Here is a 26,811-nt window from a genome sequence, read left to right on the forward strand (position 1 = left end):
ACATGATATGAATGATCTACATTTTCTTCACATGATCTGCATGATTTGCTATGCTTGATATGCTTTCACCATTCGAGGTCTATCTAGTAAAAACATTACCAGCAAATAAAAACATAGGGGTGTTTGGTCAAAAAACAAAAAGGATATTGTTTTATAAGGATTGTTGATGGATGTAAGAGCAACATTATCAAGAGTATCTTACATTTTAATCTTAGGATTAGTTTAGGAACTAAAATTTGCCACGTTAGGATTAGAGATTGAAACAAGATTGAGAGAAGAGAGAGATTAGTTTTTGGATATAATGGTGAGAGAAGTATTAGAGAATGAAGGGTTTATATAGAAGCATTAGGGTGACTGGAATAGTTAAATCCACAAGAATTTTTAATTAATCAAAATATAGATTTTATCCAATAAAGATATGATCAGATTATATCGTATAATATCAAAAACTGCGTGTGTTTGGTAACTTATATTTTCTTAATGGTAAATAATAATATTCTATTGGTTTTTGAAAAATATGTTACTATTTAATGAGATTTGACAGTGAATGGTGCTTTTGACAAGATTTTTTGCTTTTGCATGGGCCCATGTGACGTATTTTACAAGGTTAAATCATAATTAGGCACTTAAGAAGAAAAAATGTGCCCTTATATATTTTTTTACTTTATATATTTATCTTTTTATCCAATCAAAATGTGCCATGTATACGTATCGTAACCCACCAAAAGTCTCTTGCATAAAATACATATCTTACCTAAATTATGGTTTTTGATTTAAATTTAAATCTTAATTCTGCTAAAATACCCCTTAAATCCCATTTATAATGGTGGTCTAAGAATCTCATACACGAATTACGAGAGTCCTCCACCTATCTTTCGATCTTCGTTCTTCCACCTCCTCTAGTTCTTCTTCCACCGTCTGCAGCTTCTTCAACCGCTTTTTTTTTTGTTTTCTCCGGCAGAAACCTCACAAATGCATCTTTGTTCTCAAATACCCAAGACTCTAGCTTGTACTATGCATAATGACTTTTACCTCTTACTCTAATCTGGATCTCTTTTTCTATTTCTAAGATTTCAGATTTAGTTATTAAGAAACTTGCTACTCTTTTTCTACTACAACCAAGGGTTGTCATGGAAAACTTAAGAAACAAAAATTTTATTAACATTTCTACTTGTGCTAAGACCTTTGAAACCAAGAATCATTGAACCTCTAGCTCATGTTAAGAACTCGAATTTCGTCTTCAGATTTATACTAAGTTGGAGTGGATCTATGTTTTTTTTCATCCCAAAAAACCTGACATTCTTCTGTCACTCTCTAGCTGCTATGGTTTCAGATCAATTATCCATCTTAAACAGTCCATTTATAACATTTGTTGGAGCTAATTACACCAGTGCCAAAGCCTTTCCGGTTAGGATGCTTTCGTCACTGGTGTCGACGAGTCTTTCAGAATGATCGGACATCCTAGATCTGTTTGTGATTCAATATGGGCATCATTTGGTGCTCCTTCTCGAAATAGTGGTTCAATTTGAGCTATCGATGACACTAGTCACACCATTCCCTCCGGCTTTGAGACCGTTGGCAATAAATTTATTGATAACTATGGCTCCAACAATACATCTCGTAGGATAAATGCATGTTTGGCTCTGTCATTGCCACGGTTCTCTTCGGTTATAGCTTCAGCCACCACCGGGTACATTTTTCTCCGACGACTTAAAGCCGAAGCAATTTTCTCTTTTAAATAGAGACTATTCCCACACTCTTCCTATTTGGAAAGAAAACATTTCCAACGAAACTCAATCTTGGGATTTTATTTGAAAACAAAGATATCATGTTCTAGCAATACAAAATTTGAACGGTCATCAAATACGTTACGAGCTACTCTATCATCCACTTTTATGTGCCAAGACATCAATTTGGGGTCTTCACCAATTTCCTTCTTTATGAAGAAATTATATGCACTGAAAATTATAAAGCAACATAAACTCATTGAAGATAAAATTCTTTCAAAACGCAATGTCCTTCCCTTGTAATAAGGAGTTTCTACTATTCAAATCCAAGGTCAAAAGATATGTTCCTAGTGAACTGTTCTTAGATTCAAAATATATGTTCACTCATTTCTTTTTTAGTACGGTGGGATTTTAGTTTTCCTCCGAAACTAACAAATGAGGACATTACAATGGAATTTTCAAGGGGTGGGAGCCAAATTGACGCATCGTCGATGGGTGGAATTGTGTCGAATTTACTCGCCCAATTTTTTATTCTTATCTAAAACAAAAAATGATAAGGCATATCTGCAAGATGTGCAAGTAGAGCTAGGTTTTGATAACCCGAAAACGGTTGAACCAGATAGAACTATTGTGGTTTAATGTTGTTGTATTCGAATGATTTTTTGGGTAAGTTTTTGTTGTTGGATGGTTAATTGATGTTGAAACCATTATTAATGGAAACCGGGTCTTTATGACATTTATCTATAGTGATCATGTTGTTGCAAATCACGGGTATTTGTGGGTGAAATTGATGCGAATAGGTGTGTCTTGATTCAAATCATGGTTTATTATTGGCGATTTCAATGAAATTACAGGAAATCATGAGAAAAGAGGAGGGAAAAAACGATCATAATCCTTGTTGCTATCTTTCCGTAATATGATCCATTCATGTAGGAAAATTGATTTTATGTTTCAAAGTAATCAACTTTCGTGGATAGGCCAACAGACTAATGGTAAGATAAGATGTAGACTCGATAGAGCTATGGAGAATGAAGAATGAAATCAGATTTTTTTCCCACACAAATGTGGACTATTTAAAGATTTGGGGTTCAGATAACCGTCCGGTTCTTGCTTTCATTCAGAACCGCCTAAAAAATCTTCTCTACGTTTCATGTTTGATAAAAGATGGTTAGATAAACCTAGACTTAGAGAGGCGATTTTGGAGTAATGGAGGATTGAGAGCTTATCAGAAAAAAAAACCATTGATGACGAGGATCCAAAATTGCAAGCGAATAATTTCCATATGGAAAAACCATTAAATCTAACTCTCATAAACTCAAAAGAGCTTCAAGACAAGATTGATGAGGCCAATAAGGATGAGAATACATCCGAAACAACCATTCTTGAGCTAAAATGGAGGTTGTGCGAGGCTTATAGAGAGGAAGAAGCTAACTAGCAGAAAAAGAGCCAAGAAATTTGGCTAGCATAAGGGGATAAGAATACAAAATTCTTCAATGCATTAAAAAAAACCAAGAAGAGCTCGTAATAAATTTATTGGCTTCCCAGATAAAAATGGGGTGTGGATTGATGATGAGGAGGGTGTAGAGTAAGTTGTGGTGGATTAGTTTAGTACTCTATTATCTACCTCAAATGTGAGCGACCCATTTGAAGCTCTTAGAGAAGTTCCATCCTTGGTCACAGCCTTGATGAATGAATCCCTTACTAGGGAGGCCTCGAAAGAGGAGGTGAAGAGAGCTTTATTTTCTTTGAATTCGATAAAGACCCTATTACCATATGGCATGACAGCTCTATTCTTCCAGAAATTGGATGTAATAAAAAACGATCTCACCACTATGGTGAAGAACTTCTTTAACTCTGGCATATTTGATAGCAAATTAAACAAGACCAATATTTGTCTAATTCCTAAAGGTGATTGACTAGGGAGTTGTTAGAATTCCAACTAATTCGTTTATGTAATCTTAGTTACAAGGTAATATCGAAGATCTTGAGTTTACATCTCAAGAGGTATGTATATAAGTTTTTCAAAAAAGAATATGAAAAGTCTTATCTTATATTTTATATTATAAAACTAAAAAATATAATTGATTTAAAAATAAAAAAATTTTACCAATCATTGATTATACTAACTAATATATAAGTGATAGATTATAGTTTTACAGTGAATGTTTTATAATGAATATATATCAATTAAAAATAATATGAGACAAAATTTGATTATATTTAGAATTTTTTTGAGAAATGCCCTCTTTGATGTACCTCTTTATAAAACCCCCCTTTTATGTATCCATTTCAAACATACCCCTGTTTCAATATAAAAATTATAAAGTTTTATATGGTTTATAAGGTACCTCAAGATAATAACTATTATTGGATGATTCGATCCAAATAATTTATAACATTATAAAAGGTTTTAAATTGTTTTTACAAGGTTTATAAGGTTTTTAAAAGATCTTTAAAAGGCTTTATAAGATTTTTAAAAGGTTTTTATAATTTATTTTTACGATATTTATGAAACATATATAAAATTTTATATCAATATAATGAAAATTTGTTTGTATATTTATAAGTTTACGCTCATATTAGGATAAATTTTAACAGTTTTAGTGGATTTTTGATAAATTTTGAAAAGGGTATTTTTGAAAAGTAGTATTTGAAAAGGGCTATTTTTGAAATTCCTCCACTTAGAGAATGTAAATCTAAATTATAATGGGATTTAACGGGAATATAACAAAAATTAAGAATTTTTTGAGAATTTGAATTTAACTAATTTATGTCTCACAAAATTATCCAACATAAATGAGATAGGTTGTGACGAAACATGAATTTTCATTTAAAAAACACGTATAAAAAGGTAACAACAAAAATAATATTTCTTTAACGGTTTCCAATATGAATTTAACTAATTTTTTCCAATACATCACATATGTTAAACTAATAAACAAAATAAATAATTAACAATATTTCATAAAAAAATGGAAAGAGAAAAAACATATTGAAATAATGAACTAAATATAAAGTAAATTATACTAATATATTAAATTTTAAAATAGTACATATGAAAATACAAAAAATAATATAAAATATAATTTCAGAAACTAATATATAATAGTATAAAAATGATCATAACGAGATATAAATTATATCAAATCCGAAAAAGAAAAACATAAAACAAAATAAATAAATTATAACAATATATAAAAAGATAATGTAACCAACAAAAAAATACAACAATATGCCAGAAACCATACAAATCATTTTCAACTTTCGGGCCAATATATTATAAGGGCTCACAATATTAACATCTAGATCTATATTTGGCCGGAACCCTAATAACACTTGTTTCTCTATGATTCTCCACCGAACTTCTATTTACATCCATACACCGACCTATACTATACACACTTAATTTCTCAACTAATAATGAAGTTAAACCTCAACATGTTCTCTATACAAACACAATCTAAGATTAAGAAAATAAAGTATGATAAAAAAATAAATAAGAAATAAAATATGAACCAAATTTCTCATAAACAACATAATAATACTCCCGCGCGTAGCGGACAACCGATTAATAATATATAAATAAGGATGTTCAGTCTGGATTGTTATCAGTATATTCAAGCTAAAATAATTTACTATAGTTTCGGTTTAAGTTTGGATCGATTTTAAATTTATAATAATATAAATGATAATAAAATATATTATAATAATATATAATATAATTTATAATAATAAAAATTGTATTAATTTTCGACAAAAAATAAATAATAAAAAAAAATAATAATAATAGCATATAAATAATACACTAACATAATTAGTTCGATTTTTGGATTGAGAATTCTCGGTTAGAAGTATATCGGACCGGTCGGTATCAGATTGGTTAACCCGTATTGAAACACCCTTATATATAATCTCGTCTCGGCCTTTCTCCTCTACTAGACTGAAACTGAAACTGATACACTTCTCTCTCTCCTCTTCTCAGCTCGCTTTCTTCCACGGATCGAAGAGTTCTTCAAATTCGCTTCTTAGGGTTTCTCATTTCTCGATTTCCATACCCATGGCGAGTCTGTGAGCGCAAATGGCGGCTAGCTCCGCAGTCTCTCTTCTCGACATCAAGCTCGGACGATTCGGCGCTGGTACCAGAAGTAATCATGAATTGCGCCTAACGAAGTGGAAAAGGAAACTACTTTGGTTCGATGGTGATCAAGCCGGAGCTCCGATTCGTAGATTTACCTGCGTTGCTGATATGCTCGCTCCGATTCGTCGCTCTGGTGGTTGTGAGAAGTCGGAGGAACGGCGTTTCGATCAGAAGATGAGTGCCCATGGTGCTGGTATCAAAACTTCGTCGTCTGCAGTGCCATTTGCTTCGCCTAAGTAAGCTAATTCGTTTCCATTATAAGTCAATTTTGGTGTTTTTGGTCAATTGAATTCTGGGTTTTGACTGTGGTATCATTGCTTGTGAAGAATCTTGTGTATATGATGATTTAATGCTTCTGGCTTTGTTCATTCCAATTTTTGTATTAGGAAGTGTTTGATATTGTTTATGTAAGTCTTTTTGTATTATTGTTTGGCTTTGGCAGATCTAGATTTGTGTCCAAGCAAGAAAAGTTCTACCCTCGCTGTACTCCACGGCTTACTGGTCCTCAGTCCCGTGATACTCCACCTAAAAGAGGTAATCTACTTCGTATTTGGTCTGCTAGGTTTATCTGCGTTTTGAGTATTGAGCCCATGCCAGGGTTTAAGTGAAGAACACCTGGTTAGCATTGGTGCATAAGTTTCAGATGTTTTACTGTGACAGATATTTCTAACTGAGTCACTTTCTTAATTGTAGACACCGGGATTGCTAATGAAAAGGATTGGGGCATTGATTTGTTGAATGAGAATGTGAATGAGTCTGGTACTAATGAAGATGGCAGTAGTTGGTTTAGAGAAAGTGGACAGGACCTGGGAGATAACGGGTACAGGTGTAGGTGGACAAGGATGGGTGGTCAATCTCATGACGGCTCTTCTGAGTGGACTGAAACGGTATAAATCATTACCATAGTGTTAATTTTTGGCTTTTCTTCTCATTGTGGCCTTTGATGCTTATCATACTTACTAGTGCTTGCCTTGTGAGAAAACCTTTTGAGTTTAACGAATGTAAAGTTATAGAAGATCTATGCCATCTTAAATACTAGGGTTAAATTCTTATTGTTCGCTCAGTCTAGTTGTCTTGAGGTTATTCTTGGTAACCCCATGAAGTATCACCCCAGGTGGACGTGTTTAATCGGATTTATTGATATCCTTGACAGTGGTGGGAGAAAAGTGACTGGACTGGATACAAAGAATTAGGTATTGTACTCCCATCCTACTCTACTTTAAGTTATTCATTATTATTGTTTTCTGCAAAAGATCATATCTGGCTTGATATGTGGTAAATTTGGGATGTTTAATGTCGTTGTTCCTGCATGGAACTGGTGGAAGTTAACTTGATATTTAATGATGATTTTTGAGTGTGTCAAGTTCTGTGTGTTATTTTTCTCAGTTCTCACCCCAGTGGAGTGAACTTTTTATAGGTGTGGAGAAATCTGGTAAAAATGCTGACGGTGACTCTTGGTGGGAAACTTGGCAAGAAGTCCTTCATCAAGATGAGTGGAGGTCTATGTTCTAGCATTCCCTGTACATTTTTTAGTATCTTTGCTAATAGTTTTCACCTTGCTAGATTCTTACAGTAGTCTCCTTGTAAAACTGGTCAAATTGCAGTAATCTAGCGAGGATAGAAAGGAGTGCACAAAAGCAAGCAAAATCAGGAACCGAAAATGCGGGTTGGTACGAGAAATGGTAGGTCAATAACAACACAAATTATTAATATTTCCCTGCAGTATCTTCTTTTGTTTGAATATTAGCGAATTGTATGCTGCTGGATTAATAGTATTATTCACTGAATACCAGGTGGGAGAAGTACGATGCTAAAGGGTGGACAGAGAAAGGAGCACATAAATATGGTAGACTAAATGAGCAGTCATGGTGGGAAAAGTGGGGAGAACATTACGATGGAAGAGGATCTGTTCTCAAATGGTTTTGCTTCTAACTACTCTACTTTATTTGCAAGTCCTAAATGCTTCAGTCACTGGTTAATATATAAGTTCCTAGTGACGTCCATGCGGAATGGGAGATACTTGAATATGAAACTGTAAGAGATTTGAGATCAAAGAGATCATGTTAATGGTTTTGATTTTGTTATTGGTGAACCATCCAGGACAGACAAATGGGCTGAGACAGAGTTGGGAACCAAATGGGGTGACAAGTGGGAAGAGAAATTTTTCAGTGGGATAGGTTCACGTCAGGGAGAGACATGGCATGTATCACCTAACAGCGACCGTCAGTTCCTTCTTCTTCATCTTCCTTTATTCATTTGATATGTTTGTAATCCCCCGTAACCCGATTATCTCACATGTTTCTAGGTTGGTCAAGAACGTGGGGAGAGGAACACTTTGGAAACGGGTAAGGAAATATGATTACTTAGGTTTCAGATGTTTATGCTTTAGTTTGTACGTTTTTCTAAATGAATCCACAACATGATTTCTTCTCTTTGATGTAAATAGTTTAAAATGAAAATGCAATCTTTTTTTCCAAATGTAACTGCAAATGCATAAATGAGCAGTAGAAAAAGCCTAATATTAGCGTATGTGAATGCAGAAAGGTTCACAAGTACGGAAAGAGTACAACAGGAGAAAGCTGGGACATAGTGGTGGATGAAGAAACATACTACGAGTAAGAGAGAGAGAGAGAGCTTACATCTTAATAGATAATCTAATTTTTGATGTATTAATCTTTCTTGGGATCATGTTTTTGGTAGGGCTGAGCCACATTACGGATGGGCAGATGTCGTAGGTGATTCAACACAGTTGCTCTCGATCCAACCCCGAGAGAGACCTCCAGGTGTCTACCCGAATCTTGAGTTTGGTCCATCTCCTCCTCCTGAGCCAGACCAACCCCCTGACAAGCCAGTATGACATTGCATCTGTTTGTTTAGCTTATTAGCGTAATAGCCTTTTGTCATTTTTCGATCAATTTAGAATGTTGTGAATTTTGGGTTTATATGATATGATTCTAATCCATTTGATCAAAACAAAATAGAGCAGTATCAATCTCGTACCCTTTAATTTCTATACATAGAGGCTGAGTAATCAAAATAGAATTCATGAGGAGAAGATTCACATCAACATGTAAGTACAGAACAAAAATAAGTAAACTCAAATCTGTTACTATTATAACAATTTAGCTTCTTACTGATTCATACGCCATAAACTGTATTGTGTATATTTTTATAACAAAACATGACAAAACTGGCGGGACTTCAGAGAAACTTGAAACATCATCAGCATCAATTTTTATAAACTGGAATCAAAGAAGCTGCGGGTACAGACGTTCAGGCCACTTGGGATAAGCACGCTTGTATAAGTTCATGCACACAATGTCATGTTGCTGAACCACTCCATTGAATATACATTTCATCGCCCCTGCACAGTTCACATGAATAAGAAAACTTGTAGAAAACAAAACTCCAGCTTTGTTATCTCTTCTAATTATATAATCTCTTACCATGAGTACCCACTGGCTCCTTCACGCGACCACGACGCCCACATTTTGACCACACTTCTACAGGCTGCAGACACAAACATTGTTCCATCCGCTTTAGCTTGATGTATGAACTAATACATACAAAAATCCAATCCATTCGATCCTTCTTACCTTGAACCATTTTACATCTTCTGGGTTGTGGAACATATATCTGACTGAAGCTTTCATTTTTGATACTCTCTGAGGATACCTGAACAAAACCACATTTTAAAAGCTTAGAATTACAGAAGTTTTTTTCTCCTCAGTTCACATGTCAGAACATACTATCTATGCAAACTAGAATACGTGATTGTACTTGGAAAGAAGAAGGTGCACTTTACCCGGTTAATATTATCCTTTTTAAAATTATTTTGTTGGGCTCAACGCTTTTCAAGGAACCAAGGGCAGCAACGGCAGGAGCATCCGAGCCTTGAGAAATCTTCAGAACTACCAAAGGAAGTGGTGGGAAAGATATTGGGCCGTATATAGAAGCCAACGAGAAACAACCAGGATGCAGGAATCTCTCCATCTTGTGCTTGTCCGAGCTAAAATTGTCGGTTGAAAATACCGGCCTGAAAATTTCCCCCAGACCAATATTATTAAAATTGCAAACAAGATAATCAACTGCATCAGATAAAGCAGAAAAATTTGCTACCTTGCAATGAATTGACGGAAACCAACATGGAACACAAGCTCTTCTTTCGTTTTAATTGGATCTTCGTAACCATCATACTTCTTTACGCTGCAAAGCATAAACAAAGGCGATGAGATGATAGCTGAGAACACAAGATCTCAAGAAACAGATATCTAAAGAGTGATTACCTAAAATGTAGAACTGACATCTTGGATTCATGCTGCAAAAGCCCAAATCCTATGATGGGTTTTGTCGTGTTCACAAGGGAGGATAGTTTAGAGGCAGCACTAAGTGGCACTTCTTTAATATGCAGCCGTACATATGACCCAATTGGTACACAATCATCTCTGTCTTCTTCTTCCATCTTCAGGGCTTGCTTGAGCACAAGCTTTTGAGTCCTGGCGACGTTATCAAAAGCAAAAATTCTAGCATAGTCCTGAGGTAAAGACTCCTGCATATGCCAACATAAAAAAAATAAAAAAAAATTAGCAACACTTTCCAGTTTGAAAAACATAATGAACTTCACATGAAGATCAGTGTTATTACATTTGGATCCCACGTGGAGGTTCTGAAAGATTTAAGACCCCTGTACTTTGCAAAACGTCTTCTTGCAGGAACATCAATGGGAGTCTCTACTTCATCAGGAAATTCTGACAAAACATAACACAAAATTTTAATACACTTCTTGCAATCTCAATAGTAAAATTCTGAAACGTGAAAATCAATAAGCACATTTTCAGATACTCTACAAGAACTTAAACGAATATTTGCATATATTTAAAACTAATATAGCAAATAATTCCACAGAGGAAATAAACACCAACCCTCGTCCTCAGCATGTGCCTCTTTAATTTTCTTGATTTCCTCCTTAATTTGTTCCTCTGTCAAGTCTTCATCGTCCTGTTAATGAGCAGATTGGCTTATAACTTTACCAAGAAACTCACATGATGATAAAAATACTGTTTTGTAAGTCGCAAAAGTAAAAATATTTACCATCATTTCAGAGTCATTCTGAGTTGCGCTATCAAAATCCCGTAGGTTCAGTGATTTTCCATCATCCTCAAAGTCTTGGTCATGCCTTCGTCCTTGATTGGAATCCTCTCTATCCAAAACCATACCGTCATCATCAGACTCACCATTATCAGAATCTTCTTCATCTGTTTCATCAACAATCCAGGCAGCCTGCAAACCAAGTCATAGCAATTTTAAAAAGAGGGCCACAAATTGTAACCTTTCTTTTGGAGGTAATTGCACCAGATGAAGGTTACAATGAGGGTAAGAACATCATGTAAAAATCATCCAGGAACCTGATATTCTGAAGTCCCTCGCGGCAAAGTCCTCTTCTTTAGCTTGGCCTGTTTCTGATTTTTGTCAGCCTCAGCCATTTCTTCCTCTGTCGGCCATGTCTACGCAAGGGAAGAATTACAAACAAATGACTTCCCAGAACAGATAACAATACAAGCCAGGTATCCGCTTCTTTTGTTAGAGAACTAATCAGACTTACCTGTTCCCCTGCTAAAGGATCTGGAGTGTTTTCAACTATTAAAGGCTCTTGTTTAATTGGATCAGGAACCAGACACTTCAATAACTGGTCAAATCAAACACAGGTAAAAGAATAAAATGAACTAAGAAAGAGAAGGCCGTGGAAATAGCATCATGAAAGCACAATAACATCTAATTTCCTAATGTAGAAAGTAATCGCATCATGATTTCTGACATGATTCCAACAACCATAAGCTGTTTGTGTACAACTTTATTTGAAGGACGCTATTTTAGCACTCCAAAAAAATATACCTCTTCATCAGGTGAAGAATCCAACTCCATGGAAAGCTGATTTTTCCTTTCATTCAAAGGAAATGGATCCTTCAGCACTTCAATTTTTGAGAACTGAAAGTCACCGACGCCAGAGACGTGGACCTAATTTTAAAAATAATAAAATAAATACCGGATCAGAAATGGGAATAGCACAAGGCAGATAGTGAGAGCAGAATGGGTTAATTACCAGCTGATTTACAGACAATTTGCGGGCTCGCAAATAACCAGAGAGAAGTAGAGTGCACTTTCCTGAGCTCTCATCATCCACCACCATCCCAGCCTAAATGCATTCAAAATTACAATTTTACTTTCTACGATACCTTTTCCTCATAGTCCAATTAGATTTAATTAATATAAGCATAAGTAAACACCTTATGAGCCACAACATATGGTCGTTGACTTCGCCAGTGAGGTACGGTAAGCCTTTGTGCCTTGAATAACCACATAAACTGAAAACATTCCCAGATTTGCATCATCTAAACTAAGCTCGGCTAATTAAAGACATTAAATCTATTGAAAAAACTACTCAGTAATCTAATATAAGAGATTAGATTCAGTCATGGAAATTTACCTTATGCAACTCATCTCTGGTATCTGCTGGATAAAACTTACAATCCTCAGGAAATTCAGAAGCAAGTTGAGAGGCACATATCTTTTTCATCTCATTTTTCTTTTTCAAATCACTGGGTAAATCCTGCAATCATGCAAAACGACCTTAAGAAGATCAACAACAAGTAAAGTTTAAAAAATCAGAGAGCTGCTGGCTATGAAAATATAAAAACAACAAAACATACACGTATCAGCACAGTGGTGCTTGGTAGACCAATTGTTCTAAGTACAGAAAGACACTGACTTCCAAATGAATCAATGAAGTTAAATTTATTATCTTCCCATGGAGAGCTCGCAGATGCAACAAAAGCCATCAAATCAGCAACCTATGGCCCATTATACAAAAAAAAAAAAAAAAAACAGTAAGCACCTACGGAAAAACTCGCCTCACCGAAAGAACCAACAAATCCAGACAATAATTTCACATACCTTAGCCATTTCCATACATGTCAAAAGATCTCCATGAGGCACCTTTAACACCTGTGATACATATATTCACAGCATTAGACTGAAGCAATCGTATATATAATAAATCACCAAATAACAGAAACGGAATACACATACAGTTGCTCTTAGCTTATACTCAGTAGAAGCAACAGTTGAAGAACCAATCCCAGAACCATCAGAAGCAAGTAACTTCAACACATCTTCACCAAGTGAATTCAATTCCACAGAAGCAGAGAGAGGAAACAAGACCTAACAATAAAATTACAAATCATAAGGTTTAAATTCCCAAAACAAACAAATAAATCATTTTAAACACTCACGATAACACGAGGAGCACTGTTTAATCCACCAGATGCTCTCTTCTCCTTCAAAACGGCTGCTCGTTTCTGCTCTCTAAGCATCTTCCCACGCTGAACACGAGCAGCTCTAGCTCCTTTAACATAGCTACTATCCGATTTCCCAATCCTTCCACCATCTGATTTTGTAAACCGGATCAATTTCTTGAGAATTCATTATTTGAAGATTAAAAGAGAGATATGGTTAAGGTTTACCTTGGAGTGAGGTTCTATGGAGATTGCGGGAAGATTTAGAGGAGAATCTAGTCTTGTGAGCTTTGTTAACTTGAACTCGAGAACGCCCCATGGCTTCGTAGAGGCTGTTGTTGGAGTGGTGTGACTGCTGCACACAACGAGGGAGACGGAGGAGTTCGGCGTTAAAGTTTAAACCCTAATTTCAATTTTTCTTTCAGTTTATTTTTTCTTCCTCAGGGTTTTGTAGTATGTTTGCCGGCGCACAGACAAGTGGAAGAAGGAAGACGAAGAATTACAAATGCTTTTGGGCCTAATTTCACATGTACAATACAGTTTTGGGCCTATCAGCCCAAACTTATTCCAGTATTTGTCATTTTTGAATGAGTCTTTTTCTAAATCTTTTATCGGGAAAAATGTTACTTAATTCCTGAACTTTAAAATTTTGGCCATTTTAATCCTCGACTTCCACAGTGGCTATTAAAATCACAGACTTTTAGTTGACGTTACTTTTAAATCACCATCTTCTGTTGACTGAGCCAGATTGAACATGTATTCAAATCAAATTCTCTAACAGAGGAGTTAACATCTGTTTAGGATCGTCAATCAATCTCTGTTAAGTCAAAAAATGAGAATCACTAGGACAAGCGACGTCATTCTTTCTTAAACGAAAAATGCCTAAATCCCCAAACGGCTGTTAAATTCGATTAGGAGTTCGGATTGGTTTGTTTGGTTAACCTGAAATTCCACTGAATTGTACCGAAATTGACTTCGGTTCCGGTCGGTCGGTTGTCAGATTATTCGGGTCGATTACCTGGTTTTATTTGGCTTCGGAGAACAAATGTATCTTGTGTTTGTTTTGGTTTATTTAGCCTGAATTAGACATTTTTGAAAGTAAACCAAAGACAACAAGTACAAAAACCATTATAAAACCAAACATAAGCTGCCAAGCTTCTATACTAGTAGCTTAAAGTTTTGTTTGTGAGTTTAACCTACTAGTACAATCAAGGATAGACCATTATAAAATAAAAAACCATTCCAGAAGATGATAAGCTAGCATTTTATCAAGTTTAAGCTAACATTGCATTACATCAACAAACCATACAAATGATACGTTAGCTTTAGTAGTTAGTATTCAGATACCATCTTACCAAAATTTGTTTGTAGATTCACAAAACCAATGCTAATCCGCATCAAAAAGTCTCAACAAGCCAGCTTTAACGTTATTACTATCCAACCCCTATTGTTAAGGCTGCTTTCCGCGTAAAATATATAAGAACTAAAACGCAGCTTCCTACCTCAGTGCCATCTTCAATCATCTACGAAAATACAAAATCTCTCATTAGCTCCAAAATAAAGACCATGCATAAAGACATATATAAAGAATGAAACTCAGAATATTCGATAATCTAAGTCTTAAAAGTTCAAAATCAAATCAAAACCCTAACCGAAAATATCCAAAATCAAAACCACACATACGAAAAACAAAGTACAAACACCGAACCCTAATTTTCTGAATAAAAATTGAAACCTAAACGTTAATTTCTCCAAATCGAATATTTGCAAATTTTGGAGTTTGGGTTCCAGTTTCCAGTCTGATTTTAGAGTCGGAATGAGAGAAGAGTGCGTAGTTTTATTCAGTGTTTTTAGACCAAAAAACCAACCCCTTTACATTTGGCCCTCTCTACTATTTATACAATTTTAGTGAGCATTGAACGCTCAGCGAACTCCGCTCCATGAATCGCGCGATTCTCATTAAGACACCGTTTGACCCGCCGATAGCCCGTTTTGATTCTCCTTTTAAATACTCGAATCCCACTGGACTCCACTTTAGCGGGCTGGACAGTTTCGATAGTGGGCCTTCTTAAATGGGCCTGAGCGAGGTGGGCCGTTGGCCCGGGACACCAATTCTGGTACCCACAGGTAAACATATTTATTACGACCCAATTGAAAATTTCGGTTTAAATTTTTTAAAAACCCGATGCAAGAAGACTTGTGTACTTCTTTTTTAATATAGTAGGGATATTCATTTATTGTAGCATATATCTTTTTTTTTCTTGATAGCTAGCTTGTTTGATTCTTTTTTCTAAGATTATTTGTGATTCTACTTCGAGTTCGGACAGGGAATTAGAAGCCCACTCAAGTTTACCTCACTTCAGTTCGTGGATTTCAGCTCCCACATTTTGGCACCGTCTGTGGGGACCTTATTCCCTAACCCACCGATTCCTCGTTTCCGACCTTCCATCCTCAGCCTAGCAAAATGTCGAGCGATGACAGTCAGGTAACTCTCAGTTCTATTCAAAAGTTGTTGCAGGATTTATCTGGGAAGTCAGAGCAGCAGCAGTCCGCTACCACCGCACTCACGGAGAAGCTCGGAGGATTTGAAAAGCGATCTACCGCTCAAGTGGTTGCCTTGTCGGAGACCGTCTCCGAGCTTGTCCAGCGCCAACAACGCATACGCAGCCCAAGTGGACGCGCTTGTGGAGGGGACGTCCGTCAGCACCACGCTCCGCAGATCGCGCATGCTCGACTTTGGTGGAGCATTACCAGCGATATCCCTGGGAAATGGGCGGCCAGCCCCCCCTGTCGCTGCGAACTCGGCAGAAAACCAGTCAAGGGAGGCTGGTTTTTCAGCGTTGGCACCTCCGCAAGGGGCGGCCATCCTGGACTCCGGCCGGGAAACTCCTCCTCCCGCAAGTAGGAATTCCACACCCGGACACATCCGCACTCCTCCAGAATGAGATCCGGGCCATGCAATCAAAGGTCCACAATGCGACCGAGTTATCAAAGAGTCGAAACGAAAGGTCAAGTTTCTTAGTTATGAAGGGAAATGGGACCCTAAAGTTCACCTCCATACTTTCCTCCTTACTGTAGGAAGGGTGGACTTTGAGCCTCACGAGGAGGATGCGGGGTATTGTAAGCTCTTCGCCGAAACATTTGTCGGACCAGCCCTCATGTGGTTTGTCTCGCTTCAAGAGGGGACGATGGACAGCTTCGAGTTTCGTAGGAGTGGGTGTGACCGACGCTCAGTTTTGGAATTTGAGTCTAGGTCCGAACAATTCACTTCGGTCTTACGTCACCAAGTTTAAGGAGATAATGGTCCAGATTTCCGGACTCTCCGATTCAGCGGCGCTGGCCACCCTAAAAAATGGTCTATGGCACGAGTCTCGACTCAGGGAAGAGTTGACGGTTAACCGCCCATCCAGTATCCAGGACGCTCTCCATCGGGCATCGAACTGGATCGTAGCGGAGGAGGAGAAAGCCGCACTCGCCAAGAAATACAAAGTAACTCCCAAGCCGAGCTTCGATCAGGGAGCCAAACGAAGCTTGCAGGGTCAAAGACCTGGGCCAGCCACCTTCGCGATGAACCACCAGAAGGGGGGTCGAAGGGCGTCTCGTCGAAACAAGGGTTCGGACCACGAGGCAGAAACAGGGTCTTACCCAGCAATAAGTGGACCCGGGAGGAGCAGGAAGACGATTCCTTCTGCGAACTCTATAAGGTGGCTGGACACGCTACCCGGAACTGCAAAAAGCTTATGCATCTACTCGCGGAGAGATTCATGAACGGGGGAATGCCAGATATAACAATTGACGAGCTCGATCAGGCGAAGAATGCAGTCCAGCTCGTAGCTGAGGCAGCTCCCGAAGAGGAGGAGCTCCCCCCGGCCAAAAAACCAAAGGCACTTATCGAAGAGATTCCTCAGGGTATGAAGAAGCGTATCGATGTGATCATGGGTGGGTCCAGGATATTCCGAAATTCTATTAGGGGCATAAAGGATCACCAAAGGAAATTGAACGGATCAGCCCCAAAGAAGCAGAAGACGTGCGAGGTGTACCCTGAGATAACTTTCTCGGAAGAAGAGACGGAGAGCCTAGACTCCCCTCACGACGATGTGCTGGTCATTACCCTAAACGTGGCAAACCACGAAGTGTGTAGGATACTGGTTTACAGGGGGAGTTCAGTGGATCTAATCTTTCTGGATACTCTTACAAGGATGGGTATCGACAGGAGTCACATCGTCGGACCTCCGGCTCCCTTAGTGTCATTCACCAGCGAGACCTCGATGTCCTTGGGTACGATAACCCTTCCGGTTGCCGCGTAAGAGGTGTCCAAGATGGTGGAGTTCACCGTCTTCGACCAACCGGCGGCCTATAACGCCATTCTAGGGACTCCGTGGTTGTATCAGATGAAGGCGGTCCCATCCACCTATCACCAGTGCGTCAAATTTAAAACACCTAACGGAGTCCGTGAGATACTAGGCAGCCAGCGTACGGCTTGGAGCTGCTATCTGACCGGGCATAAGCTCTTGATCCAATAGCAACCACAGCTCGAGATCGCCAAGAACCCGATGAGGAGTACGATGAACGGTGACCTCTACGAAGAGATCCAATCCCCGACCAGAAAGTAAAAATTGGGGCAGGCTTGTCCCCGAGAGTTAAGGAAGAATTGATTAGCTTCCTACGAAGGAATAAGTCAACCTTCGCATGGGAGGTAAAGGAAATGGTTGGTATCAGCACCGACGTGATATCTCACAAGCTCAATGTCAACCCCACTTTCAAGCCAGTTCGGCAGAAGCGCAGAAAGTTGGGAAAAGAGCGGGCCGACGTGGTGAATGCCGAGGTGGACCGCCTGCTCGAAGCCGGGCTTATTCGAGAAGTCTAGTACCTGGAATGGCTGGTGAATACGGTAGTAATTAAGAAGAAAAATGGCAAGTCACGGGTCTGTGTTGATTTCACCGACCTAAATAAGGCTTGCCCAAAGGACAGTTTTCCTCTCCCGCATATTGACCGGTTGGTGGAGTCCACTTCGGGGCACGAGCTGTTAACGTTTATAGACGCTTTTTCGGGATACAACCAAATCATGAAGCATCCCGACGACCAAGAGAAGACATCTTTTATCACGGATCGAGGAACCTTTTGCTACAAATTGATGCCGTTCGGGTTAAAGAATACCGGAGCTGCCTACCAGCGGTTGGTAAATAGGATGTTCGCCGAGCTGTTGGGAAAAACTGTGGAAGTGTACATTGACGACATGCTAGTGAAGTCGATGGAGTCCTGCCAGCACGTCGGGCATCTCGAGGATTGTTTTGCGATCCTCAACAAATTCGGCATGAACTTGAACCCAACCAAATGCACATTTGCGGTCCCCTCGGGAGAATTCCTGGGTTATATTGTGACCGAAAGGGGAATCGAGGCGAATCCTAGGCAGATTAAGGCCTTTCTATCATTGACTTCACCACGGAACCTCCGTGAAGTTCAGCGCCTGAATGGGAGGATTGCGGCGCTAAACAGATTCATCTCTAGCTCCACATATAAATGCTTACCTTTTTTTGAACTCCTCCGTAAAGGCAACAAGAACTTTCGGTGGGAGGAGCAATGTGAGGAAGCATTCGGGCAGCTCAAGCAATATATGTGTAACCCTCTTGTTCTCGCCAAACCCGAGCTCGGGGAACCCCTGTTTCTATACGTCACCGTATCTGAACATACCGTGAGCAGGGTACTAGTACAGGAAGAAAGGGGAGAACAGAGACCGGTGTTTTACATAAGTAAAACCTTCACAGGAGCTGAAGTTCGTTACCTTTTGATGGAGAAGTTAGCTTTGCCGTGGTCACCTCGGCTAGGAAGCTTCGGCCGTACTTTCAGTCTCACACGATTGTGATTCTAATTTCGCAGCCATTGCGAACTATTCTTCACAGCCCGAGCCAATATAGGCGGATGGCAAAATGGGCAGTCGAGCTTAGTGAGTACGAACTAGAGTTTCAAGCTCGAACTGCTGCTAAATCAAAGGTGCTCGCCGACTTCCTAATCGAACTGCCTATTGTCGGTACAAAAGGCGGAGAGGAAGGCCCGTGGACGCTACACGTCGACGGGGCCTCGTCCAAACAAGGCAGCGGTGTCAGAGTAAGGCTTCGCGCACCCACTAATGAGGTGATCGAACAGTCATTTAGATTAGCATTCGACGCCTCGAATAACGAAGCTGAATATCTGCTTCAGTTGGCTGTAGGAATTGGAGTCCATCGGTTTCGTGCTTTCTGCGATTCCCAGCTCGTGGTAAATCAGTTTTCGGGGGAGTACAAGGCAAAAGACGGGCGCATGGGAGCCTATTTAGCCGAGGCAAGGGAACTGGCCGAACGAATCGAGCACTTCGAGTTGGGAAAAATTCCTAGGGCGGAGAACTCGGCTGCTGACTCGTTGGCGTCCCTTACCTCGACCATGGATCCTGCCTTCACACAGATTATCCCGGTGGAGGTCTTGGAACGCCCCAGCGTTTTCCTAAGCGAGGTGAACATCCTTACGAGGTCAATGCAGAGTCCGCTTGATAGGGGGAAATAGTGCCCGAGCTGCCTGTTATTCCTACCAAGGCCGTGAGACCTCGAAGGGACGTTTCGGTACCGGAGGGTCCTCCCGATCTGAGTGAGGAAAACTCCGGAGTATCGGCTCCATGGGGAAGGACCCGGGGAAGGGGAGTCAAAAGGCTTTTCAGAGCTCCATGCAGGTAATCAAGAAACGGACTGGAAAACCCCTCTCCTAGCCTACCTAAGGGAGGGCGAGCTACCCCGGGATAAGTTGCAAGCTCGGAAGATCAGAAACATATCGGCAAGATTCTACCTGCACAATGAGGGTTTGCTCCGTCGCAGTGTCGGAGGTCCTTATTTAACTTGCATCGCCGGTGAGTGCCCGGGGATAGTGATGCGGTCAATCCATGATGGACCCAATGGGGACTATGCGGGAGCTCGAACACTAGTCATCAAAGTTAAGCGATACAGTTTCTTTTGGCCAACGATGAAGGCGGACTGCGAAGCGTTTGTGAGAAATTGCGAGAAGTGCCAGAAGCACGCACCCACGATTCATCAGCCCTCGAAACTCATGTCGTCAATCTTAGCTCCTTACCCATTCATGAGGTGGTCCATGGACATAATAAGACCTTTGCATAACTCAACAAGGGGGGTAAGGTTCTTATTAGTCCTTACCGATTACTTTTCCAAGTGGGTGGAGGCGGTTGCGTATTCCGCTGTAACAAGTGTTCAAGTCCAACAATTCATGTGGAGGGATGTGATTTGCCGTCACGGACTCCCGTACGAGATAGTAACTAATAATGGATCGCAGTTCGTGTCGAGGCAGTTCGAGGCTTTTTGCGCCCATTGGAAGATCCGGTTAAGCAAGTCCACACCCTGTTACCCTCAGGGAATGGCCAGGCCGAAGCAATGAATAAAGTAATACTGGCCTACCTAAAAAAGCGGCTGGATTCGTATAAAGGTCGGTGGGCCGAGGAGATGCAGGGCGTGTTATGGGAAATCCGAACCACATCTCGACGGGCAACGCACGAAACTCCTTTTTCGTTGGTGTACGGGACAGAGGCAGTGGTCCCGGCGGAACTCACTGTAACAGCAGTCCGTGTAACGATGAACCCTAGAATGCCTGAGGAGAACGAGGAGTCTCTTCGGGATTCCCTCGATTTCATCGAGGAGAAACGTGATCGAGCTTTAGTTCGTTTGAAGCATTATCAGTGCACGATCGCTAAGTATTATAATTCGAAGGTTAGGGGACGCGATCTCAACGTCGGCGATCTTGTGCTAAGGAAAGTCTATGAAAATACAAGGGAGCTTAACGCCGGGAAACTTGGCATAAATTGGGAAGGTCCTTATAGAGTAACTACCGAAGTGCGTAGCGGGGTTTACCGCCTGGAGGAGCTGTCCGGAAAGCAAGTCCCCAAGTCGTGGAATGCTTTACACCTTAAGCGTTTCTACACTTTTTGAAAATCAATAAACTAATACTTATAATCGAACTACGATGTGCTTGATCCCTTATTGGGTACGTAGGCAGCTCGGTTTGTCGAGTCCAGCTAATAGTATAAATATTCTTTAAAGAATGATAATAAAAGCATTTCATCGTCTTGAAAATGGAACACTAGCCGAATCCAAAGCAAACTTAGTAAAATTTCAAGTAAATAAAAGGGTGCGACCTCCGTTGTCGAAAACACCCAAGCATAAGTCTTAAGAAGTTTGAAAATTAAAAAACATAAAACAATAGTGGCAATGAACAAAAAGGGGGGTCCAAGACCAATACAACCCCAACAGGAAGTCAAGCGAGTTCGGAGTCCGCAGCATGGTCTTCGGAGCGAGCCAAAGGAGCGCCGGTTGCCTCGACCGCGAGAGCTTCACCACCTCCGGGGTTGATAGGAGCGAATACCTCCTTGCTCAGGCCCGACTGAATTGCTTCCAGTTCCTGGTTCGGCACAACAGGGGAGTCAGACGTAGCTCCTCGATCATAAGGGGAGCAGGAGCAAAATGACGCAGGGTGAAACGTTAAGTCTTTTACCTTCTCAGCCTCTAGGCAAACACCCCTCTTGTCGGCTTTCAAGGTTTCAAGCTCATCCTTCAGGTCGGCAATCTCGCCCTTCTCGATCTCCTCCACTAGCATCTGGTTGGCGGTGATCTCAGCAGCTCGGATCGCGTGAAGGATTAGGCGGTCATGGTCTTCGAGAAGCGCTCCAATCTTGTCGATTGTATCTCGAAGCTTGGCTTGCGTCTTCCTCCGTTCCTCTCTCCGCACCCTCTCCATCTCGGAGCTGTTCCCTGCTTCCAGGAGCTGATTCCTGAGCTTGATCTCCTGGAGCTCCTTCTTCGCCTCTGTCTCGGCAGTGGTAGACTTTAGGTATAGATCCCCAGCCAGTTGAACCTTGTCTTGGTAGGTTTCCAAGGAAGCTTCGGCGATCTGCAGATCAACCTCAACGGACTTAAGCTTCTTGTTGAATTTAACCGCCTTTTCCACCTTAGCTCAGTTGGAAGCTTCTAGGGTCTTATGCTTCTTCTCCTCATAGTGGGCAACCGAGTTGTTGAACTCAAAGAGCATCTGTAAAAAGAGAGGTGTCAAAAGAAGGGGGGGGGGCACAACCGCTTGTGAGGTAGGGAAAGTAGGCTTATCTCGTCAACCTTCTCAGCAAAATGGAAGTAGTCCTCCCGGTCATTCACAGACATATCTTTGAAGGCAGGGACCCGAGCTCCGGGTCGGCTAAAACTGCGCATCATGTCCGCTAGGGACTTCGGCGGGGCTAAGAGATGAAGCGTTCATGTGTTAGTCCGCGATTACATGCATGTTGTAAGAATGGACTATTGGTTAGAAGTTTACCTGGAAGTTCGCGCTTCGGAGCTCCCTTCGGGTCAGCAGAACTCGGGGCCGTGGGCAAGGAACCCTTCGAAGCAGGGGTTTCATAAGCCTTTTCCTCAGTTCGGGGCTTTGAGCTCGCACGTACCGGTCGTGCGGGCTCTGCAGCTTTCCGCTTCTTGGACCCGCTGGCTTGGCCCTCTTCAGGAGCTGACGAGCGGTAGGAGATTCAGCACTAAGGTCGCTGTTGGGCAGAGTGATCACCTCGCGACCCGTGCCTTCCGGGGGAGCGGCCGAACTGGAGGAACTCTCCTTCGAGGGAACTTTGGCTTTGGCGTCCGTCAGCGCAGCAGCCATCTTCTTCTTTAGTTCGTTCTCCTTTAGCTCCTTCTTTTTCTTGTAAGTACTCTCTTCGCGGTAATTCATTTTGGGAGGGGCGGACTGAGGGGAAAAAATAGTAGGAAACCTAGTACGGATGCGGGCGCGGGCCTCATGAATTCTAGGGCAAGTGAAGGAGTCCCAAGCGATCTGACCGCCGCAGAACGTGATGAAGTAATCCGCAAAGGTTTCGGACAGTAGCCCGCGGTCAAGGGAGGCAAAAAAAAACAACAAAGCAAGAGTTAGTACTCCGAACTGAGAGACGAAAACTGAGGATTTTCGGATCTCCTCGCAGTTCTACTAGGTTTTTGGGACCAGTGCGGGACAAACAACTCCTGCAGGTCGCCAAAGGTATCCCGGTTGACCGGGAAGAAGAAGTAGCCGCTTCGGTACTGCTCGTCCTTCTCGGGAAGGTCGTCGAAAACTCGGAGCCTGGCCAGCGGGCTAAGGTAGAAAGTCTCTTTGGTCCGGCCGCTCTTTATCGTGTAGAGGTGGAGGATATCCTGGAAGGTGATGAGATAGCCGTGCTCTTCGGCCAGAGTTTGCATTCAAAGAATAGTCCGAACAAAGTTCAGACATAATTGGGGAAGGGCGACGCCTAGCGCGAACATAGCCTTCACTAGAAGCTCCAGCAAGGGAAAGTACATGCCACACCTCGAGAAAAAGATTTCATAGGCGCAACAGTACCCGTGCGGAGGATCCTCCGGTGACAAGTCATCTCCCGGAGCCATGAGTGCCGCCTCCGACGTAAGGCCGCAGAGGAACTTTACGTGCACTAGGTCTTCCTCGGCAATCGTTGATCGAGGATGCGGGCCAAACTGGCCGGAAAGCGAGGTGTCACCGGCTTTCGGAGTCTGCCCCGCTTTCGGAGTCTGCCCGGCTTTCGGGGTTTGCTTTGGTGGCGACATGGGTGAAGTAGGAGGAATCAAAGGTGTGACGGCGAGAAGAGTCAGAAAAACAGAGAAAATAGAGGGAATGAAAGAAAAACTAAAAAGAAAACGAAGAGGAAAGGGTTCTACCTTTATAGCGTCTCGGCGGTTGCAACCTAATGATTACCTAGGGAAGCTAGAGGGTCGCGACCTTTATAGTCGGCTGCTTAGGGATTCCGAAGCGGCAAAACCGGGGCACCGTAATCCGAACTGAATCACTTCGGAAGACTTGGGGGGCATACTGTGGGTACCAGAATTGGTGTCCCGGGCCAACGGCCCACCTCGCTCAGGCCCGTTTAAGAAGGCCCACTATCGGAACCGCCCAGCCCGCTAAAGTGGAGTCCAGTGGGATTCGAGTATTTATAAGAAGAATCAAAACGGGCTATCGTCGGGTCAAACGGTGTCTTAATGAAAATCGCGCGATTTGCGGAGCGGAGTTTGCTGAGCGTTCAATGCTCACTAAAATTGTATAAATAGTAGAGAGGACCAAATGTAAGGGGTCGGCTTTTTGGTTTAAAAACACCGAATAAAAATACGTACTTTTCTCTCAACTATTTGTGATTCTACGTCGAGTTCGGACAGGGAATTAGGAGCCCACTCAAGTTTACCTCACTTCAGTTCGTGGATTTCAGCTCCCACATTACCCGATTTCAATTGGTATACATGGATATCATTTATTTTTATGGAAACAAATATTTCATATTAATTTTCATAATAAAATGCTATTTTTATGGTAATTTTTCATATTAATGCTCATAACTATTATGCAAATTTTTAAACTATATAATTAAATTTAAAATAATAATATATGAAAACCTATACAAAATTTTTTTAAAATACGAATTTATTACAAAGTTAAAATAATTTAATTTTAATATAAAAATCAAAATTATGTATTATGTATTATTATATTAATACATAACATGGAAACAATATACTATACTTATTTTTAAATACTTTTGAAAAAAAAAATCAAAAACTTAAAATGAATATTAAACATCAAATATTCCTTCTTTTTTTGGTAGGGGACTGGGAGAAACTCTCCCGATTATTATTAAAATATTAAATTATAAATTACAAACACATTCGTCTAGGACGCGTAGGTCCAACTAAGTCTAATGACGTATCAATGACTAACGGAACCGTATCCAAAGTATGAAAACCTAAAGGTAGTGACAAAACATAGCTCGCTAATCCATCCGCCATACGAGAGTTTCCCTATACACATGTGAAACACGGATTATCTAGTCCCTTAAAAAAAAAGTCATGGTACAGACGTACCAGGAAAGACAACGAATGCGATTCGCCGATCCATGTCTTGAGAAAACCTACCAACATTTCCAAAACTACCTCTAACTCCAACCTCGTAATCCATCTCTCCCAAGCAACATGGAACCCATAATAGACACCCCATAATTTCGCCAAGGGAGTTGAGCATCTACCCACATTGGCCGCAAAACCACCACACCATTCCCCTAATTCATTCCGTATGACCCCTCCAGTAGAAGCTAACCCGGGCTTCCCATGAGAGGCCCCATCCGTGTTCAACTTGTACCAGCCATGCGATGGTAGATACCACTTTATCATTCTCTTCACTCGTTCTCTTGTTCCTTGCTTTTCATAAGTGACATGCCACGCCTCAAGTACCTCTTTTGTTTGATCCTTGATGAACTTTACTCTATCCCGCCAAACTGATATGACTATGGTCGCACAAGACCCAGAGCTCGAAGACGAGGAGCAGCTTGTAGCGTGATACAAGATTGGAATCACTCCAAACTTTAGATCACTTGATGATCAAGAGATTCCAAGCTTAGCTTGCGGAAGGTGGAATTCACGAGCTGGCCAGAAGCACTCTCTCGTGAATCAGTGGGTGGTTCAGGGGATAGTTCAGGTGATTGACTCGCTCAATCGGTGGGATAATAGACTCACTTGATCAATGGACGAATAAAGGATGTTGAATCACTCAACAAACTTAATCCGAAGGTTTCTAAAGCACTAAGTGACTCACTCACAAAGAACTAAAGAACAAGATTGACAAAGACTCAAATTTTGACAAGAATAAAACTTTCTTTTACTTTAAATTGATCAAGGGTGAATTTACTATGAGACTAATGATCAGCTTATATAGGCTGAGTTCACACGTTCTAAACCTAGAAAGAAGAAACAAATCGCAACAATTAATGAAAATATGGATGTTGGACCATAAAGTGTAGAATCGGTCCAAGTAAGGCAAGTGAGGTGTGCCTTGTATCTCGTCAACTTGGGAAGGTAATAGTGACGCCTTGGAAGCTTCTTGTGCACTTGGAGATGCTGTATTACACACATGAACTTAATATGAAAGAGTCGTTGTGCATTGATGAGGATCCACTCCAAACAAGACGAGTAATAATATGATTGAATCCTCCTGATCCAATGACTATTATTGTGCGTGAATATTCTCTGGTTGATGTAGAGTTTCTCCTGGTTTCCAAATGTTGCTTTGGGACACGTCCATATGAAGGTAAAGGAGAGTTTCCTTATCTTGCTCCATGGTGATCAATGGCCTTGATTCAAAGGGTGGTTTAAACTTGGGTCTTCTCTTGGGCTGTTCTCCATGGGCTGGGGACTTGTGGTGAATCAAATGATTGTGTAGGCTCCCTTCATGGCTGATCCAAGTGTTAAAAGACTTCAAATCCTCACAGCTCGCAATCTGGTGTAGTTCAGCCAGTCGGTCAGCGAGTAGTTCAGCCAGTCGGTCAGCGAGTAGTTCAGCATGCTTGTCAGCGAGTAGTTCAGCATGCTTGTCCGCGAGTAGATCAGAATGTACATCAACTATCATTTTTGAATCATATAGATGGTGAATGATTCCTTGATGACTTGTTGTTGCCTCATTAAAACCTTTCTAGGTAAACCCATTGGGACAAACCCTAGATAAGGGAAAAAGAGTGCAACAGTCATATCTCAACAATAATGTGAGTTGACTTGCTGACTTTTGATCCCTCTTGAACTATCAGACTTTTTAAGGTTAATATCATTGTGAATAATTAACCCTTCGCCTT

At 40.9% G+C, this 26,811-nt stretch overlaps 3 protein-coding genes and 1 pseudogene across 3 annotated transcripts; 2 read left to right on the top strand and 2 right to left on the bottom strand.

Annotated features, from left to right (window-relative positions):
• The first annotated feature begins 5,670 nt into the window (after nt 1–5,670).
• Nucleotides 5,671–8,838, top strand: LOC17898505. Its single transcript, XM_006307502.2, has 11 exons — nt 5,671–6,101; nt 6,308–6,399; nt 6,559–6,752; nt 7,019–7,058; nt 7,283–7,364; nt 7,470–7,547; nt 7,659–7,784; nt 7,966–8,087; nt 8,171–8,210; nt 8,406–8,480; nt 8,566–8,838. Exons 1-11 carry the CDS (start codon nt 5,806–5,808, stop codon nt 8,720–8,722), a joined length of 1,302 nt encoding a protein of 433 aa, XP_006307564.1. The 5' UTR covers nt 5,671–5,805; the 3' UTR covers nt 8,723–8,838.
• A 96-nt stretch (nt 8,839–8,934) lies between these two features.
• On the bottom strand, nt 8,935–13,598 carry LOC17899525 (pre-rRNA-processing protein TSR1 homolog). Its single transcript, XM_006306739.2, has 20 exons — nt 13,386–13,598; nt 13,155–13,309; nt 12,952–13,083; nt 12,817–12,867; nt 12,573–12,713; nt 12,350–12,472; nt 12,150–12,227; nt 11,966–12,058; nt 11,758–11,880; nt 11,468–11,551; nt 11,271–11,369; nt 10,957–11,145; nt 10,788–10,863; nt 10,510–10,613; nt 10,152–10,414; nt 9,985–10,071; nt 9,671–9,901; nt 9,462–9,540; nt 9,312–9,375; nt 8,935–9,229 (listed from the first exon to the last, which is right to left on the bottom strand). The coding sequence occupies exons 1-20, from the start codon at nt 13,474–13,476 to the stop codon at nt 9,114–9,116; spliced, it is 2,379 nt and encodes a 792-aa protein (XP_006306801.1). The 5' UTR covers nt 13,477–13,598; the 3' UTR covers nt 8,935–9,113.
• A 4,264-nt stretch (nt 13,599–17,862) lies between these two features.
• LOC111832399 lies at nt 17,863–21,118 on the top strand (annotated as a pseudogene).
• Nucleotides 21,119–21,443: 325 nt separating this feature from the next.
• On the bottom strand, nt 21,444–22,892 carry LOC111832400. Its single transcript, XM_023788709.1, has 2 exons — nt 22,491–22,892; nt 21,444–22,076 (listed from the first exon to the last, which is right to left on the bottom strand). The coding sequence occupies exons 1-2, from the start codon at nt 22,890–22,892 to the stop codon at nt 21,444–21,446; spliced, it is 1,035 nt and encodes a 344-aa protein (XP_023644477.1).
• Between the last annotated feature and the right edge of the window lie 3,919 nt (nt 22,893–26,811).

Source organism: Capsella rubella, unplaced genomic scaffold (assembly GCF_000375325.1).
Source record: "Capsella rubella cultivar Monte Gargano unplaced genomic scaffold, Caprub1_0 scaffold_1, whole genome shotgun sequence".
Classification (NCBI taxonomy): domain Eukaryota; kingdom Viridiplantae; phylum Streptophyta; class Magnoliopsida; order Brassicales; family Brassicaceae; genus Capsella; species Capsella rubella.

Coding starts and splice junctions, on each gene's coding strand:
- LOC17898505 (XM_006307502.2), top strand. CDS start 5,806: ATGGCGGCTAGCTCCGCAGTCTCTCTTCTCGACATCAAGCTCGGACGA. Junction 7,548..7,658: donor GCGGGTTGGTACGAGAAATG/GTAGGTCAATAA, acceptor ACTGAATACCAG/GTGGGAGAAGTACGATGCTA. Junction 8,211..8,405: donor GAGGAACACTTTGGAAACGG/GTAAGGAAATAT, acceptor ATGTGAATGCAG/AAAGGTTCACAAGTACGGAA.
- LOC17899525 (XM_006306739.2), bottom strand. CDS start 13,476: ATGGGGCGTTCTCGAGTTCAAGTTAACAAAGCTCACAAGACTAGATTC. Junction 12,228..12,349: donor CCAGAGATGAGTTGCATAAG/GTAAATTTCCAT, acceptor GAATGTTTTCAG/TTTATGTGGTTATTCAAGGC. Junction 11,881..11,965: donor AATTGTCTGTAAATCAGCTG/GTAATTAACCCA, acceptor TTTTAAAATTAG/GTCCACGTCTCTGGCGTCGG.
- LOC111832400 (XM_023788709.1), bottom strand. CDS start 22,892: ATGAATTACCGCGAAGAGAGTACTTACAAGAAAAAGAAGGAGCTAAAG. Junction 22,077..22,490: donor TCCGAAGCGCGAACTTCCAG/GTAAACTTCTAA, acceptor GTTGATCTGCAG/ATCGCCGAAGCTTCCTTGGA.